The sequence below is a fragment of the Ranitomeya variabilis genome, chromosome 1, assembly GCF_051348905.1.
Source record: "Ranitomeya variabilis isolate aRanVar5 chromosome 1, aRanVar5.hap1, whole genome shotgun sequence".
Lineage (NCBI taxonomy): Eukaryota > Metazoa > Chordata > Amphibia > Anura > Dendrobatidae > Ranitomeya > Ranitomeya variabilis.
In genome coordinates, this window is record NC_135232.1 from 69,941,290 (window position 1) to 69,959,569 (window position 18,280).

Sequence of the window (18,280 nt, forward strand, 5' to 3'; positions counted from 1 at the left end):
GGGCCCTGTGATATACCTTGCGGGGACGCTGCGTCCCCGCAAGGTGTACGGACATGCTGTGTTCTGAAAAGACGCGCAGCATGTCCGGAGTCGCAGGGCCTCCGCGTGCGGGTTTCCACGCATAGTGGAGACGGGATTTCATAAAATCCCCTACACTATGCTGGAACATCTGGACGCTGCTTGTTTGACGCTGCAGCGTCAAACAAGCTTACTGACCGTAGAAACACAGCCTAAAAGTACATTGACCATACCACCCCCAACAAAAATTAAGAAAAAAAAAAAAAAAAAAAAGGGAAGATGTGAACGTAGCCGAACATATCTCAAGTCATTCAAACAGCTACGTACCGTAGAGTCACCAGCAGCCGCTCCTCTGCGGATATAGCTCTCCGGAGCTGAGTATCCTGCCTGCTGATGGCTCCTTCCACCCGACGCAGAAGATACCGGAAGCTCTCCTGAGACATCCTGGTGTACTCGAAATACTTCTCCAGGTTCTCATTCAGTTCGCCAAACAAGCTATGGTATGCTCCACGGCTCTCCCGGACTTCCAAGATAGGGTGTATCCAAAATCTGCGATGAATCCATCTCCGTTTTTCTCTTTCTCTTTGATGAGCACAGGCGACAGCATAGGCATGAGCCAAGGCTAAATCCATCTCCATATCCATGATAACACTGTCCAAGGGACGCTCCATCATGAATACCAGCAAATGGGAGGAATTCATGTCTGCCATGGTATATATACACAATTACATAAACACCAACCCTCTTCTAGCCATTGGTGGCCCTTATCTATTGTGTAGACACTTTTTTTTGTGGGTGGGATGAAGAATGACTCACTGCACAAAAAACGCATGCGGCGCAAAACGCTGCGTTTTTTGTTGGAAACGCAACTGCGTTTACAAAAAACGCTGCGTTTTGCGCCGCATGCGTTGAACGCATGCGGCGCAAAACGCAGCGTTGTGCATGCGTTGTGTTGCGTTTTTGTCTGCGTTGTGCGTTGCGGCGGCGACGCTGCGGCGCACACCGCAAATGTGAACGTAGCCTATAACGGGCGCCATCTATTGGTTTACATGTCTGCGGCAGCCTGAAGACTCACAGTATAACGGGCGCCATCTATTGGTTTACATGTCTGCGGCAGCCTGAAGACTCACTGTATAACGGGCGCCATCTATTGGTTTACATGTATGCGGCAGCATGAAGACTCACAGTATAGCGGGCGCCATCTATTGGTTTACATGTCTGCGGCAGCCTGAAGACTCACAGTATAACGAGCGCCATCTATTGGTTTACATGTCTGCGGCAGCCTGAAGACTCACAGTATAACGGGCGCCATCTATTGGTTTACATGTCTGCAGCAGCATGAACTCACTGTAACGGGCGCCATCTATTGGTTTACATGTCTGCGGCAGCCTGAAGACTCACAGTATGGCTACGTTCACATTTGCGTTGTGCGCCGCAGCGTCGGCGCCGCAGCGCACAACGCAAACAAAAACGCGGCAAAACGCACGCTAAAACGCTGCGTTTTGCGCCGCATGCGTCGTTTTTGGCCGCAAGTTGGACGCAAAAAAAATGCAACTTGATGCGTTTCTTGCGTCCAACGCTTGCGGCCATGCGGCGCTAAACGCAGCACAACGCATGTCCATGCGCCCCCATGTTAAATATAGGGGCGCATGACGCATGCGGCGCCGCTGCGGCGCCCGACGCTGCGGCGCTGACCGCAAATGTGAACGTAGCCTATAACGAGCGCCATACATGTCTGCAGCAGCATGAACTCACAGTATAACGAGCGCCATCTATTGGTTTAGGCTACGTTCACATTTGCGGTCAGCGCCGCAGCGGCGCCGCATGCGTCATGCGCCCCTATACTTAACATGGGGGCGCATGGACATGCGTTGTGCTGCGTTTTGCGCCGCATGGCCGCAAGCGTTGGACGCAAGAAACGCTTCAAGTTGCATTTTTTTTGCGTCCAACTTGCGGGCAAAAACGACGCATGCGGCGCAAAACGCAGCGTTTTAGCGTGCGTTTTGCCGCGTTTTTGTTTGCGTTGTGCGCTGCGGCGCCGACGCTGCGGCGCACAACGCAAATGTGAACGTAGCCTTACATGTCTGCGGCAGCCTGAAGACTCACAGTATAACGGGCGCCATCTATTGGTTTACATGTCTGCGGCAGCATGAACTCACAGTATAACGAGCGCCATCTATTGGTTTACATGTCTGCGGCAGTAAAATTCCACAGGGAAAACACTAGTTTTGTGTAGATAATCAATAGCTCAGCGGTCCTGAGAGAACCGGCCTTTTCAGGCTACTTTCACACATCAGGTTTTCGCTGTCAGGCTAAATTTCAAAAAAACGGATCCAGCGAATGTTGCCGCCGGATCCAATTTTTTTCCCATAGACTTGTATTAGTGCCGGATTGCGCCGATGACATTGCGTTTCGTCCGGTTTTCGCCAGATCTGGCAAATCTGCCGTTTCCGGAAAAACCGTCCATAGCAACGTTTTTTGTCTCAGGCGAAAAAGCCGGAAGCACCGGATCGGCGCTTCCGGCTGTTTGCTAGAATGGAAGCCTATGGAAGCCGGAAGGTGCCGGATTCGGAAAATGACGGATCCGGCGCCGGATTCGGAAAATGACGGATCCGGCGCCGGATTCCGTTTTTTTTTTAACTGAGCATGCTCCAAATTTTTTTTTAATCCAATAATCTACAAATGCTAGCCGGATCCGTCGCATCAGTTTTTCACAATCTGCGCCGGATCCGGTTTTTACAACATTCGCCGGATTGTGCCTGATGAAAAAACCTGATGTGTGAAAGTAGCCTAAGTAGCCGCCTTCACATCAATAGCGCTGCCCTCGCTCATCCGCTTTCATGGCCTCTCTATACACCCTGGTTCCTGCATCCCTCAGGAGCCGGCGCTGAGCTCCTGAATACCGAGGAGACAGTCACGGATTTCAGAATGTTTTATTGACCACTTGGCGCCCTGAGAGCAGCTTATTTTACAGGCAGATGAGTTAGGCCAGGTTCACATTAGCGCATCTGTGTGCAGCGTACAGATCCGCATGCGTCTTGCGTACCTATAATTAACATTGTGTATGCAAGGATATGCGTTTGCATTAGTTTGTATGCGGAAGCGTTGTTTCGTCGCGCCCGTCGACCACAACATGTTCCATTTCTTGACAAGCAAAATATGTGCAGGCATACACATGTGGATGAGTGCGTCAAAACAATGCATTACTGTGTATGGGAATGCAGGTGTACGCAAGGACAGGCGTTCGCTTGCGTTTGCACAAGGGTCTAAATACAGAAATCCCATGAGACGCCCATTCGGTGTGGCTTTTGTCAAGGAAATTCTCCTGGAAAATCTTTCCTATTGAACGCATGCGCATAAAAAGCACAAATGCATGAAAACGCAGTGTTTTTTCCATCATGCGTAAGCTGTTGTGGCTAAAAACCGCAGCGTTTGCGGACGATACGCTGTGGACTCAACCGCAAATGTGAAACTAGCCTGAGCACAACCTATTGGATTTATAGGACTATAGCAGCCTAGATAAATATCTTGGTACCGTGTTTGTAGATAGAAAAATATTTAGATTTGGCAGTCCTCAGTGGTTGATACCTTTTAATGGCTAACTAAGGCTACGTTCACATTTGCGGCTAGCGCCGCAGCGTCGGGCGCCGCAGCATGCATCATGCGCCCCTATATTTAACATGGGGGCGCATGGACATGCGTTGTGCTGCGTTTTGCGCCGCATGGCCGCAAGCGTTGGACGCAAGAAATGCTTCAAGTTGCATTTTTTTTGCGTCCAACTTTCGGCCAAAAAGGACGCATGCGGCGCAAAACGCAGCGTTTTAGCGTGCGTTTTGCCGCGTTTTTGTTTGCGTTGTGCGCTGCGGCGCCGACGCTGCGGCTCACAACGCAAATGTGAACGTAGCCTTAAAAATGCTAACTAATTACAAGCTTTCGAGACTACATACGTCTCTTCATCAGGCACAGAATCACACAAAATCTGAAGAATCACATATTTAGGCTAAGTTCACATTTGCGCATATGTGCGCAGCATATCTGCATGTGTAAACGCATGTTTACGCAGCAATTTTTATCCGCATCAGCTTACGCATGACGAAAAACGCAGCGTGTGCATGCGTTTGTATGCGTTTTTGCCTGCGTTTGCAGTTTTTATGCGCATACGTTCAATATTTCCAGGAGGGCGCATCTCAAAACAGTTCCTGGACATTCACAGTCCAAAGTACGCAAGCGCATCGAACGCATGTCCTTGCATACCAATACGTTCCCACAGACAGAGAGTGCGTTAAAAAACACATTACTGTCTATGGGGACGCATGCGTACACATGTCCTTGCGTATGCATGTGTTCGATGCGCTGGCGTACTTTGGACTGTGAATGTCCAGGAACTGATTTGAGACACGCCCTCCTGGAAATATTGAACGCATGCGCATAAAACCGCAAATGCAGGCAAAAACGCATACATACGCATGCACACGCAGTGTTCTTTTTGCCGTCATGAGTAAGCTGATGCGGATAAAAAACGCTGTGTAAAAATTTGCATGTGCTTGTGTATGCAGATGACAAGCTGCGCACATATATGCAAATGTCAACTTAGCCTAATACTAACCTACAAAGAAAATCCATAACCTGTCCCCCCCTCCTTATATCTCTGAACTAATCTCCCGACAACTTCCCGCACGTACTCTCCGGTCCTCCCAAGACCTCCTTCTCTCCTCCACACTTATTTGCTCCTCACCCAACCGCCTCCAAGACTTCTCCTGAATATCCCCCATCCTCTGGAATTCTTTGCCCCAACACGTCCGACTATCAACCACATTCGGATCCTTCAGACAGAACCTGAAAACCCACCTCTTCAGGAAAGCCTACAGCCTGCACTGACCCCGCTGCCTCCTCACCACCGGAGCTACCGCCTCACTAAGGCTGGTTTCACATTTGCGGTTGTGTCTGCAGCATTTTGGACATATGCGTCTTAATTTCCTATCTTTTACATTGTAGACGCAGGTACATGCGTGCGCCCGCGCTTGCTTACGCATGTGTATTTTCGCGGTGTGCAGCTGGGCGTGGCTGAAGCACCATGTTAGAATTTTTGTGGCGCCAAATTTCTGCAGCCATACACATGCGGGCACTTGCAGAAGGAGTGCGTCAAATATACGCATTACAGTCTGTGGGAACGCATGTGTACGCAAGTGCTTGCGTTCGCTTAAGGATCTATATACAAAAATCCCATGAGACACGTCCATCTGGCATGGCTTGTGCCAAAGAAATTCTTCTTGAAACAATTTTTCCTATCAAATGAATGCGCATAAAAAACACGAACGCATGCAAATGTTGCGTTTTTATCCGTCATGCGTAAGTTGATGCAGAAAAAACGCTGCATTATCATGCATTTGCATGCGTTTTGCAATGTGAACCTAACCTAACACCAGAGCTGCTGCACCCCCAACCATTCCCACCATCAGGTAGAATGTAAGCCCACAAGGGCAGGGTCCTCACAGCTCTGTATCAGTTTGTCAAGTTTGCTTACTGTCAATGATATCTGTAATTTGTATGTAACCCCTCTTCATGTACAGCACCATGGAATCAATGGTGCTATATAAATACATAATTATGAGCACCATCTACTGGATGTACATGACTGTAGCAGCCTTAAAGGGAACCGGTCACCCCGTTTTTTGAAGATGAGCTAAACATAGAGTTAAATAGGGGCAGAGCCGGGCGTTACATTAGTGTCTTTGTGTGCCATTATTCCCCACCTATGCTGCCGAAATACCTTTGTAAAGTCGCCGTTTTCTGCTGTCACTCAAGCTGGTCTGGTCCTATGGGCGTGGTGACAGCGCTGTTTCTCCCCCAGATCAGGCTCATCATCACGTTGGTGGCGTAGTGGTGTGCGCATGTCCAAAAGGCGAATCCACTGCCCAGGTGATGAAAAACAGCGCGATCTGCGCTATTCAGCCGTTTACCGGTGGGCGCGGCCATCTTTCTGTGGCAACGCGTGCGCAGATGGAGCGCTCTGCTGCCCAGGGCTTCAGGAAAATGGCCGCCGCGATCTCCATCTGCACACGCGCGGAATTCCGCGGCCATTTTCCTGAAGCCCCGGGCAGCAGAGCGCTCCATCTGCGCAGGCGCGGCCACAGGAAAGATGGCCGCGCCCACCGGTAAACGGCTGAATAGCGCAGATCGCGCTGTTTTTCATCACCTGGGCAGTGGCTTCGCCTTTTGGACATGCGCACACCACTACGCCACCAACGGAATGATGAGTAGGATTCTGGGGGAGAAACAGCGCTGTCACCACGCCCATATGACCAGACCAGCGTGAGTGACAGCAGAAAACGGCGACTTTACAAAGGTACCGTATTTCGGCAGCATAGGTGGGTAATAAAGGCACACAAAGACACTAATGTAACGCCCAGCTCTGCCCCTATTTAACGCTAATTTTAGCTCATCTTCAAAAAACGGGGTGACAGGTTCCCTTTCAGACTCACAGTATAATGAAGCACCATCTATTGGATGTACATGACTGTTGCAGCCTGAAGACTCAGTATAATGAGCGCCATCTATTGGATGAACATGACTGTAGCAGCCTGAAGAATCATTGTATAATGAAGCGCCATCTACTGGATGTACATGACTGTAGCAGCCTGAAGACTCAGTATATTGAAGCGCCATCTATTGGATGTACATGACTGTAGCAGCCTGAAGACTCAGTATTAAATGAGCGCCATCTATTGGCTGTACATGACTGCAGCAGCCTGAAGACTCAGTATAATGAGCGCCATCTATTGGATGAACATGACTGTAGCAGCCTGAAGAATCATTGTATAATGAAGCGCCATCTACTGGATGTACATGACTGTAGCAGCCTGAAGACTCAGTATATTGAAGCGCCATCTATTGGATGTACATGACTGTAGCAGCCTGAAGACTCAGTATTAAATGAGCGCCATCTATTGGCTGTACATGACTGCAGCAGCCTGAAGACTCAGTATAATGAGCGCCATCTATTGGATGTACATGACTGCAGCAGCCTGAAGACTCCCAGTATAATGAGCGCCATCTATTGGATGTACATGACTGTAGCAGCCTGAAGACACAGTATATAGGCTACTTTCATACATCAGGTTTTTGCTGTCAGGCGCAATCTGGGGAATTTTGAAAAAAAAAACGGATCTGGCAAAATTTGCCGCCGGATCAGATTTTTTTTTTTCATAGACTTGTATAGCGCCGGATGGCCTCACGTTTCATCCATTTTTTCGCCAGATCTGTCAAAAATTATCGGTCCGGCAGCCGGAGAGAAAGCACAGAGGAACGTTTTTTGTGTCCGTCTAAGGCTACGTTCACATTTGCGTTGTGCGCCGCAGCGCACAACGCAAACAAAAACGCAGCAAAACGCATGCACAACGCTGCGTTTTGCGCCGCATGCGTCCTTTTTTTAATTGATTTTGGACGCAGCAAAAATGCAACTTGCTGCGTCCTCTGCGCCCGGACGCGGGCGCCGCAGCGACGCATGCGGCGCAAAACGCAAGTGCGACGCATGTCCATGCACCCCCATGTTAAATATAGGGGCGCATGATGCATGCGGCGCCGCTGCGGCGCCCGACGCTGCGGCGAGGACCGCAAATCTGAACGTAGCCTAAAAAACAGCCAGCGACAGATGCGGCTCCATGCGGCTTTTGCTATAATGGAAGTCTATGGCGACGGATTCGTCAAATTAGTTAATCTAGCAACCAATTCTGTTTTTTTACATTGAGCATGCCCCATAGCTGCATTTTCCATTCTGGAGTTCTCTCTTTCCTCGGACCAGCCAGTGCCCGGATATCAACTAGTCGGATCCGGCAAAAAAAAAAAGGATCCATCGCATCAGTTTTTCACAATTTGCAACGGATCCGTTTATTTTCAAAAGTTGCCAAATTCAGCTTGAGGGCGAAAACCTGATGTGTGAAAGTAGCCGATAATGAGTACCATCTATTATATAGGATGTACATGACTGTAGCAGCCTGAAGACACACAGTATAAAGAGCGCCATCTATTGGATGTACATGACTGTAGCAGCCTGAAGACTCAGTATAATGAGCGCCATCTATTGGATGTACATGACCGTTGCAGCCAGACACTCTCAGTATAATGAGCGCCATCTATTGGATAAACATGACTGTATCAGCCTGAAGACTCCCAGTATAATGAGCGCCATCTATTGGATGTACATGATTGTAGCAGCCAATATGCTCACTATATAATGATAGCAGTGCAGTATGTGAGCACGTGCCATAGGCTGAGAGAAAGGCAACCATCATATGCCACGGACTTCCTGCCCCCACCCCGTACCCCACCCATCGTTCCTACAGTCCTCACCCATTATTCCCACAGTCCCCAGTCGCTATTCCCTATTGTTCACATCCTTTGGCAAAACTAATGTCTATTTGGTCCTGCCAATAAATCTTCTTAGAATTTGAATTAATGAGTGCCATCAATTGAATGTACATGACTGTAGCAGTTTAAGTAGCTTAAGGCTACTTTCACACTTTTTCAGCTTCCGTCACAATCCGTCGATTTTTGAGAATACAGGATCCTGCATTTTCCCATAGACTTGTATTGCCGACGGATTGTGACGGATGGCCACACGTCGTGCACTGGATGCGTCGTGTTTTGGCGGACTATCGGCACGAAAAAACGTTCAGTGTAACGTTTTTTTCGTGCGTCGGATCCGCCCTTTCCTACCGCGCATGCACGGCCAGAACTACGCCCCCTTCCCCCCGGACTTTACAATGGGCAGCGGATGCGTTGAAAAACTGCATCCGCTGCCCACGTTGTGCCAAATTTTCACAACGGGCATCGGTACGTCGCGCCGACGCTTAGTGATGGCCCCGTACCGACGCAAGTGTGAAAGTAGCCTTAGGCTACTTTCACACATCAGATTATTTGTTTCAGGCACAATCCGGCAAGTTTAGAAAAATACGGATCCATTTTTTTTTTTACGCCGGATCTGTTTTTTTCTCATAGTGTTGTATTAGTGCCGGATTGCGCCTGATGGCCAGACGTTTCATCCGTTTTTTGCTGGATCCGTCTAAATAGTCGTTTCCAGCAGACAGAGAAAACGTACAGAGGAACGTTTTTTCGTCCGGCGAAAAAAGCACACATTGACGGAGCCGGTTGAAAACGTGTGAAAAGATGAATCCGGCCTCCGGATCTGGTTTTCCAAGCATTTTGCATTGAAACCATGCACATTTTCCGTTCTGGGATCAACATCGATCTCTCTCTCTCATTCTGTAATGCTGTAGATAAGCCCCCGATATAACCTGAAAGGTAAGAAATACAAGTTAGATTATACTCACCCAGGGGCGGTCCCCGCTGTGGTCCGGTCCGATGGGCATCGCGGTCCGGGGCCTCCCATCCTCATACGATGACGTCCTCTTCTTGTCTTCCGCTGCGGCTCTGGCGCAGGCGTACTGATCTGTCCTGTTGAGGGCCGAGCAAAGTACTGCAGTGCGCAGGCCTCTCTGACCCTTACCGGCACCTGCGCACTGTAGAAGATGGGAGGCCCCGAACCGCACCGTAACGTCCATCAGACCTGTATCGCACCTGGTAAGTATAATCTAACCTCTTTTTCTCATCTTTCAGGTAACATCGGGAGCTTATTTACAGCATTCCAGAATACTGTAGATAAGCCCCTGATGGTGGTGGCCGCAACTTACAGGTGAATTTTGGGGTGAGAGATTCCCTTTCAGTAGCCTTATAGGATCACTATATGAGCGCCATTTATTGGATGCACGTGACTGCGCAGCCTGTGGGATCACTATACATAATGAGTGTCATCTATTCTATTGGATGTACATGACTATAGCAGCCTGAAGATTCGCTGTAAAGAGCGCCATCTATTGGATGTAGACGACTGTAGCAGTTTAAGTAGCTTTATAGGCTCACTATTCAAATTCAAAGAAGCTTTATTGGCAGGACCAAATAGACAGTTTTGCCAAAGCATGTGTACAGTGGGGAATAGGGAGTAGGGACTGTGGGGATAATGGGTGGGGACTGTAGGAACGATGGATGGGGTACGGGGAGGGGCTAATGAAGTCATGGCACATCATGGTTGCCTTCCTTGCAGCCTATTGCACGCGCTCACATACAGAACTGCCAGCTCCCCCGCGCTCTCTTCTTAGCCCCCACAGGATATAGGTTTTCACTTCCTCCGTGGAGCTGAATCCCACACTGCTGAGTATTTGGTGCAGTGTAGCAGGAGGTGGGTCTCCTCCTCCAGGTCACTGTGTAGGCACAGTCTGTCCTTCCTGGGCTAGTAGCTCTGTCTGTGCCGGCCGACCTCGATGGCCAGACTGTGGGCACGGTGTCTATACCGGCTCAGGATCTGGCGGTCTCTGGGGTCTGAGAGTTTCTCCACATATGGAGCCAGTCTGTAGTCTCTCTGTAGACTCCGGTACACAGTCAGTTTCTGTGAGCTGCTGATCTCGTTCCTCCAGACACTGACGTACCTCTCCTCTACCATTGTCCGGATTCTGGCTTTTGTCAGGTTGTTTTGGTTGTTCGGTCAGGGTGGGTTTGGGTGAGCTGTTCCAGGGGTCCTGGTTTGTGGGGACCACCTATATGTAGTGCCATCTATTGGATGCACATGGCTATCAACCTCACTATATAATGAGCGCCATCTATTGGATGTACATGACTGTAGCAGCCTAACTATCCTATAGGACAGTGGTGGTGAACCTATGGCACAGAGGCCACAGTGCTCATGCAGAACCCTCCCTGTGGGCACGCGACACCATCCCCTACTTCAGCTGGATCTGTGTCCTCATTGGCACTTTACCATAAATAAGTGGGTTTTGGGTTGCAGTTCAGGCACTCGACCTATAAAAAGGTTCGCCATCACTGCTACAGGATCACTATGTAATGAGCGCTATCTATTGGATGTACATTGACTGTAGCAGCCTGAAGACTCAGGCTAGGTTCACATTTGCGTTTAGGAGGGCTGCGGATGGCTGCGTACGTCCTCCCTGAAGCTCCGTCTACGCTCAGCCTACTTCTCCATGTGTCCTGTGTTTCCCTGCGTACCTATCTTTGGCTGGTTTCACATTTGCGTCTGTGCATGCAGCGTTTGTTCCGCATAGATCCGCATGCGTCATGCGTACATATATTTAACTTGGTGTATGCATGGACATGCGTTTGTATGTGTTCGTAAGCAACATGTTGCATTTTTGAAGGCGTCAAAAATCTGTCAAATATGCGCAGGCATGCGCATGAGTGCATAAAAAAAACATCCCTGTCTATGGGAACGCATGCGTACGCAAGGACTGCGCATGTCCAGGAACTGATTGAGACATGCCCTCCTGCAAATATCGAATGCATGCGCATAAACAATGCAAACGCATATAAAAACACATGCAAACGCAGCTTTTTTTTGCCATCATGCGTAAGCTGATGTGAATAAAAAATGCTGTGTAAACATGCGCTTTGGCATGTGTTTGCGCACGCAGAGGATACGCTGCACACATATATGCAAATGTGACGTTAGGCTGGCTTCACACTTGCGTTTTGATCTGCAGCGTTTTTAAAAAAACGCATGTGGTGAAAAAACGCATGTAAACGCGTGCAAACGCTGCGTTTTTTTAGACGCATGCGTTTTTGCATGCAGAAAAAAAATGCAGCGTTTTGCCGCGTTTACATGCGTTTTTTCCTGCATTTGCGTTTTTTAAACGCATGCTGAGAAGTGTGTGACAGCTGCCAATCATCAAAATCAACTAGAAAACCCACTATAAATAGTAATAGCTAGGGTTGGGGTTAGGATCCCCAGTAACCCTAGGGATCCTAACCCTAACCCTAACCCTAGGGATCCTAACCCTAACCCTGGGGATCCTAACCCTAACCGTTAGGGTTAGGATCCCTAGGGTTAGGATCCCTAGTAACCCTAGGGTTAGGGTTTTCTTGTTTTTTCTTGTGTTTAGGGTTAGGGTTTTTTTTTTTTCTTCTTGTGTTTAGGGTTAGGGTTTTCTTGTTTTTTCTTGTGTTTTCTTGTGTTTTTCTATAAAAACGCATGCGTTTACATAGACAGCAATACATTTTTTTGCCGCGAATAAACGCATGCGTTTTTTTGCGGCAAAAAAACGCTGCTAGAAATTACTACAGGTTGCATTTCTGCAACTAAACGCACGCGTCAAAAACGCATGCGTTGCCGAAAATGCGCCAAAACACATGCTAAAAAACGCATGCGTTTTTTAATGTTAAGTATAGAGAAAAAAAACGCACGATTTTAAGATCAAAACGCAAGTGTGAAACCAGCCTTAGCCTTTAACATTGGGTACGCAGGAACATGTGTTGTAAGGCTGCGGTCGCACCAGGTTTTCACCGTCAGTCACAATCCGGCGAATTTTGAAAAAAAAAAAACGGATCCGGCAAAAGTTGCCGCCGGATCCGTTTTTTCCTCATCGACTTGTATAGCGCCGGATGGCCTCACATTCCATCCGTTTTTTGCCGGATCCGTAAAAAATCCGTTTTCCGGCGGCCAGAGAAAACAGACATAGGAACGTTTTTTTCTGTTCGTCGGAAAAATGGAAAGCGACGGATCTGGCGATAAACGGATGAAATGTGAGGTGAAATGATACAAATCATGCATTTTCCATTCTCTCTCTCAAAATAGCCGGCAGATCCACAAACTGGGATCCGTCACATCAGTTTTTCACAATTTCCGAAAGATCCGTTTTTTCCAACATTAGCTGGATTGAGCCTGACGGCGAAAACCTGATGTGTGAAAGTAGCCGAAGTTGATGCGCCCGCGAGCGGCGATGTGACGTGTGCGGTGACCGCAAGGAAACGTGTAGGAGGAATTGTCAGTGCTCCCCACAGACTGCACATTACAGCCTTCAGACTTTACAAATGAGCGCCAGAGGCTACAGCAGCCTTACTCATGAAGGGGCGCCCTCTAGCGGAATCACAAAACTACAACAGCGTAGAAGTCACGGTGGTATGAGCGCCCTCTATTGGATTCATAGAACTACAACAGCCAAATAATTTACGGTGATATGAGCGCCCTCTATTGGATTCATAGAATTACAGCAGCCTACTAATTCACGGTGATATGAGCGCCCTCTATTGGATTCGTAGAATTACAGCAGCCTAATAATTCACGGTGATATGAGCGCCCTCTATTGGATTCATAGAACTACAACAGACTAATAATTTACGGTGATATGAGCGCCCTCTATTGGATTCTTAGAATTACAGCAGCCTAATAATTCACGGTGATATGAGCGCCCTCTATTGGATTCTTAGAATTACAGCAGCCTACTAATTCACGGTGATATGAGCGCCCTCTATTGGATTCGTAGAATTACAGCAGCCTAATAATTCACGGTGATATGAGCGCCCTCTATTGGATTCATAGAACTACAACAGCCTAATAATTTACGGTGATATGAGCGCCCTCTATTGGATTCTTAGAATTACAGCAGCCTAATAATTCACGGTGATATGAGCGCCCTCTATTTGATTCATAGAACTACAACAGCCTAATAATTTACAGTGATATGAGCGCCCTCTATTGGATTCTTAGAATTACAGCAGCCTAATAATTCACGGTGATATGAACGCCCTCTATTGGATTCTTAGAATTACAGCAGCCTACTAATTCACGGTGATATGAGCGCCCTCTATTGGATTCATAGAACTACAACAGACTAAGGCTACGTTCACATTTGCGGTGTGCGCCGCAGCGTCGCCGCCGCAACGCACCGCATGCGTCGTGCGGCCCTATCTTTAACATTGGGGCCGCATGGCGCCGCATGTACATGCGTTGTCATGCGTTGTGGTGCGTCGTACGCCGCATGCGGCGTTAGGGCGCACCTGCCAGGGCGCGGCAAACGCAACATGTTGCATTTTTTGGGCGGCGCAGACTTTTTAAAAAACGCATGCGTCGTGTTTGCGTCGTGTTTGCGTCGTCGATGCGCCTTTTTTCCCATTGACTTGCATTGACAACGCAGACGACGCAAGTACTTGCGTCGTGATGCGTTGTACGACGCATGCGTTTTTCTTACAAAAATGCAAAACATTGTCTAGACTTTGTCTAGACACTTAAAAAAAGCACTATATATATAAAAAAAGGGGTGGGGGTTTGCCATTGTCTTTCACCAGGCTATCCACACAAGACACTGAGAGGAGCAACCTGCTTTCCAAACCTGTAAGTATATATTTCTCTTTGCATAATTTTTTTTCTGTGTTTTATTTTTTTTTTTGATTTAATTTGTGCAATGTTTGCTCTGTGATATTGTACGGTTATGGCACTGTAGGTTGTTATTGAATAATAACATTTTTTTTAATGTGTTTCTGATATATGCTGGCGTTTCTTGTGTGCGGCCTTGCTGGGTTTGGATTGGTTTTGGATTTATATTTTGGTTGTTCTTGTGTCATGCGGATGTTCAATGCCTTTTTTTTGTAAGATTTTTTATTGTAAAATTTGTGGTGCATGTCTTTTTCTGGCTTCTATTGTTGGGGTAACCGTATGGCGTTTTCTAGGCTCATGTCTTGCTGGGTTTTATTATGCTGTTGGCATTTTTTTTTCTTTCCTTGAGTGTCTTTTCTTGCTGGTGGGGGGCTACATTTATGATGTTTCATTTGTATTGTATTGTTCCGTGCTGCTATATGCCATTCGTTTTCTGTATGGCTTCCATATATATATCTCCTGTCTTTAATGTTTCCATAGCCAAGTGTGTAGTATTTATTTTTTTTTTTTTTTTAGTTTGGGCCCTTTTTTAAAAATTTCTTGTGTTCTCTTTTCTATTTGACTATGGTTTTTCTTTGGGTTGCTGTATATTGTCCTGTAATGTTTATTGCTTATTATCTATAATGGTATTTATCGCCTTTTTCAGATGTATTTCTGTGGTAGATGTCACCAGATGGTGTTGTTTTGGATCATGTCTTGTTGCTATTGTAAAGTATGGCGTGCAGTTTGCTATTTCATTGTGCCTTTTTTTTTCCTCTTTATTTTTGTATTTTTTTTTTTTTTAAATTTGGACATAGGTGTCTATTTTTGCTTAATTTTGTTTGGGTCTATTCTTGTATTGTTTCTTCTATTGTCTTCTCTTGTAATGTATGGCGTTGTGGTGTCGCTTTTTGAGTTTGCATTGTCCTATCAGTCAACAGTCAATTGTGGTTGTTTTAATGTTTTATTGTATGTGGCATTGCTTTGAATGTGATTTTTTGCTCATTTTTTCATTGCAGAGCAAACTTGCAATAATGGCGAGTTCTCCAGCATCTGGCCAATCGGCGAGGGGGAGTGCGGTGAGTAATTATGTCCAGTTGCTTACTATTCGCTGCCATTTGTAGCATTGTCACTAATTTTTGTATACATTTTTTTACAGGCTTCTTCAAGTGAGGGGGAAGGCACACAGCGGGAGCAGGGAGATCGGTGCCAAGATGGGTCGTCAGGCCGGCAAGTGAGTATTTGTTGTTTTTTTTTTATCTTTTTTTTTTTTGTGGCATCCTGCTGGGAGGAACATTAGGAGCAACCTGGTTTCACTAGGGCTGTTTACTAAGCTTAATTACATATAGCTTTTCAGGGCAGCAAGTATTTGGGGGAAGGTAACATACAGTTGAACTCCCTGCACAAAAACATTCAAAAATACAGGTTTAGAAACCATCAATATACATACATAAAATGGCAAAGGATAGGGCAAAGGTACAAATCATGCCAGGTGCTGATGATGGTTGTTTATATTTGCCTATTTGTAACCTTTTTGTTTTCTATTTTTTCTAGGTTTCACAACGGGACCACAGGGACAGTATCGATGTGGAGCTCCTGATCTCCAGCATCCAGGAGCGTGGCCCGTTGTGGGACAGCCGTGACCCCCGGCACATGGACCAGGTGGTTTCTAGGCGTTTGTGGGCAGAGGTGGCAAAGTCGCTGTGGGATGGCTTTGACAGTGCCTCCGCCAAGGACAAAGGCACCTTTAGTGAGTATTGCTGATACGCTGCTATGACCCATCTTGCCAGGATAAACACAACCGTGTGTGATGCTATCAACGCCTAAACTTTGCATCACACACGGTTGTTTTATCATTTTAAAATGCTACATATGTAACCTTTTTTTTTCTTTGCATTCACAGTGACAAAGTTGAGGACCAGATGGCGATCCATAAAGGACCGTTTCAATAAGGGGCTCCGTGCAGAGGAGGAGCAATCGAGGAGTGGTGCTGCTGCGGCCAAGTCGGTTCCATATAAATACAACCGCCAATTACAGTTCTTAAGACCGGTCCTTGGCCGCCGACAGTAAGTATTTTGTCCACATACCATATTGCACATTGGACATTGCCCAGACACATATATTGCACAGCCACATAGTACATTGCCCAGCCACGTACATTGTGCATCCACACACATAGTATGTTTGCAGGCCACTATATCGCAGCCACATAGTACACGTTCTAGCCACGTATCCACATAGTACATTTCCCAGGCACATAGTGTCTTGGCCATCAATGTAGTCAGCGTAGCATATTGGCCATCCACGGTATTTTTTTTAGGTTTAAGCGAGAGTCCTTGTAGTCCATGACAGGTTACGTTCTGAGTCAGTGTAGTTCTGATCGCAGGAATAATGATGACGTCTCGATCACAAGATCCTAACGTCATGGACATTCCTGCGATCAGATCAGCAAAGTTTTTTTTTGTTTTTTTTTTAAAATTTTTTTTTTATAGACCTTAAATTTTCTATTATTTTTGAGACATAGACGGCATCTTGAAATTATTATTTCACACCAAAATTTTTTCAAAATATGACAGGGGTATGCATTGCCTTTGGCAGAGGGAATGTACAGTCATTTTCTGCCGTCGGTATGTCCATGATTGTTATCGTGAGCCCTAATGGTCAGCTGGCGATAACAATCAGCAATTTATTATAGGCCACACAGAGTGAGAGACAGGGGATTGTAATGTTTTGTTGTGTCATGTAATGAACATTTTTTTACAGGAGTTGGCGTATGTGATAGTTTATTAATTGAAGACTAATTTTTACATTATCTTTTCACAGGACACACAGCAGCACCCTCCAGCGAGCTCCCCCCTGTGAAGCGGAACTTCATGGATCGCCATCTGAGCCGTCACAGCCATCCCACAGCGACAGCAGGCCTGCACCACCATCATCTGGAGAACCGGCTGCCGGTACGTCAGGTTTTCCCCTGCCCGAGGCCTCTGGCGCACCTTCGTTCGGGAATTCCCGACAGCGCCAGCGGGCCTCGGACAGGTCAGTCATGCCTGAATTTTTGCACTTGGGCACGGTGTTCCAGAACGGTTTCAAGGCGTTGAGAGATGAAATGTCCAGTATGGGACGGCGCCTTGAAATCCTGGAAGCCGAGCTCACAAATCCGGCAAAACATTTTTTAAGCACAATTGCTAAGGGCATGGTGGAAAACCTTACGCCGGAACTCCAGATTTCGGTGATGCAGGACTGCCACAATTCTTACGTGAGGGCTCTGCAGCAGTCTCGGGTCGCGCAGTCAGCGACACTGCCCGTAGTGCCGTCGCTGGCTAGCGTGACTCCGACTACTGCTGCAGAGTCACTCCAGCCACCCCACCCTGGTCCAAGTGCCGGGCGACGCCACCACAGCCACCATACCAGTGTGCGGCCCACTCCTGCTCCTGCCAGGCCCTCATCCTCCCGTAGGAGTGCTTCTGGGGGAGATGCCGCCGAAGGCAGGGAAAAAAAAAAAAGAAAACATAAGAGGAGGCACACAGACACACACCCAGAGGCACAGGTTCTGGCTGCTCCAGGACACACACCATCTCGTCGTGGCTCTAGCCACAGCAGGAGCAGCCAGGGCCAACCAAGCCAAAAAAGAAGGCGGCTTGTGTTGCCTCCTCCCTCCTCCACTGACGAGGCGGTCTCCCCAGTGTACCCTGCGGGGGGTTTGGACCTGCCCTCAAGCCTCCTCGAGTATGGCGGCTCCTCCTCCTCCTCTACCACTCCCACTCTCAGGTCCAGAACTCGAAGCTACCGGTCACCGCTGGTAGCGGATGTTGATCCACCCTCGGATGTTGATACCCCCTAATTTGCTTTTCCCTTTTTTTCTGTTTCCCCCCAATAAAAATTTATTTTTTTGTATACAATATTTGGTCTTCTTTTCAAGTACAATGCTCGGTAATTCACTCCGTGCGCCGTTTATTTGTGCTTCAAACGCCTCATATATGCAATGTCAGACAGTATTTTTGGATTTTTTAATTTGACCGTTTCTTTGGGTGTCGTTCATTGCTGTATGAGGTGTTTCCAAACACTAAA

General features: G+C 47.3%; 2 protein-coding genes across 2 annotated transcripts in view; one reads left to right on the plus strand and one right to left on the minus strand.

Annotated features, from left to right (window-relative positions):
• Nucleotides 1-18,280, minus strand: part of MTREX (Mtr4 exosome RNA helicase) — a 149,493-nt gene that overhangs the window by 74,149 nt on the left and 57,064 nt on the right. The gene's annotated exons all lie outside the window — the stretch shown is intronic.
• Nucleotides 15,247-18,202, plus strand: LOC143793604 (uncharacterized). The gene is made up of 5 exons (XM_077280669.1): nucleotides 15,247-15,291; nucleotides 15,372-15,446; nucleotides 15,767-15,962; nucleotides 16,116-16,278; nucleotides 17,036-18,202. Exons 1-5 carry the CDS (start codon nucleotides 15,247-15,249, stop codon nucleotides 18,051-18,053), a joined length of 1,497 nt encoding a protein of 498 aa, XP_077136784.1. The 3' UTR covers nucleotides 18,054-18,202.

Coding starts and splice junctions, on each gene's coding strand:
- LOC143793604 (XM_077280669.1), top strand. CDS start 15,247: ATGGCGAGTTCTCCAGCATCTGGCCAATCGGCGAGGGGGAGTGCG. Junction 15,447..15,766: donor ATGGGTCGTCAGGCCGGCAA/GTGAGTATTTGT, acceptor TATTTTTTCTAG/GTTTCACAACGGGACCACAG. Junction 15,963..16,115: donor CAAGGACAAAGGCACCTTTA/GTGAGTATTGCT, acceptor TTGCATTCACAG/TGACAAAGTTGAGGACCAGA.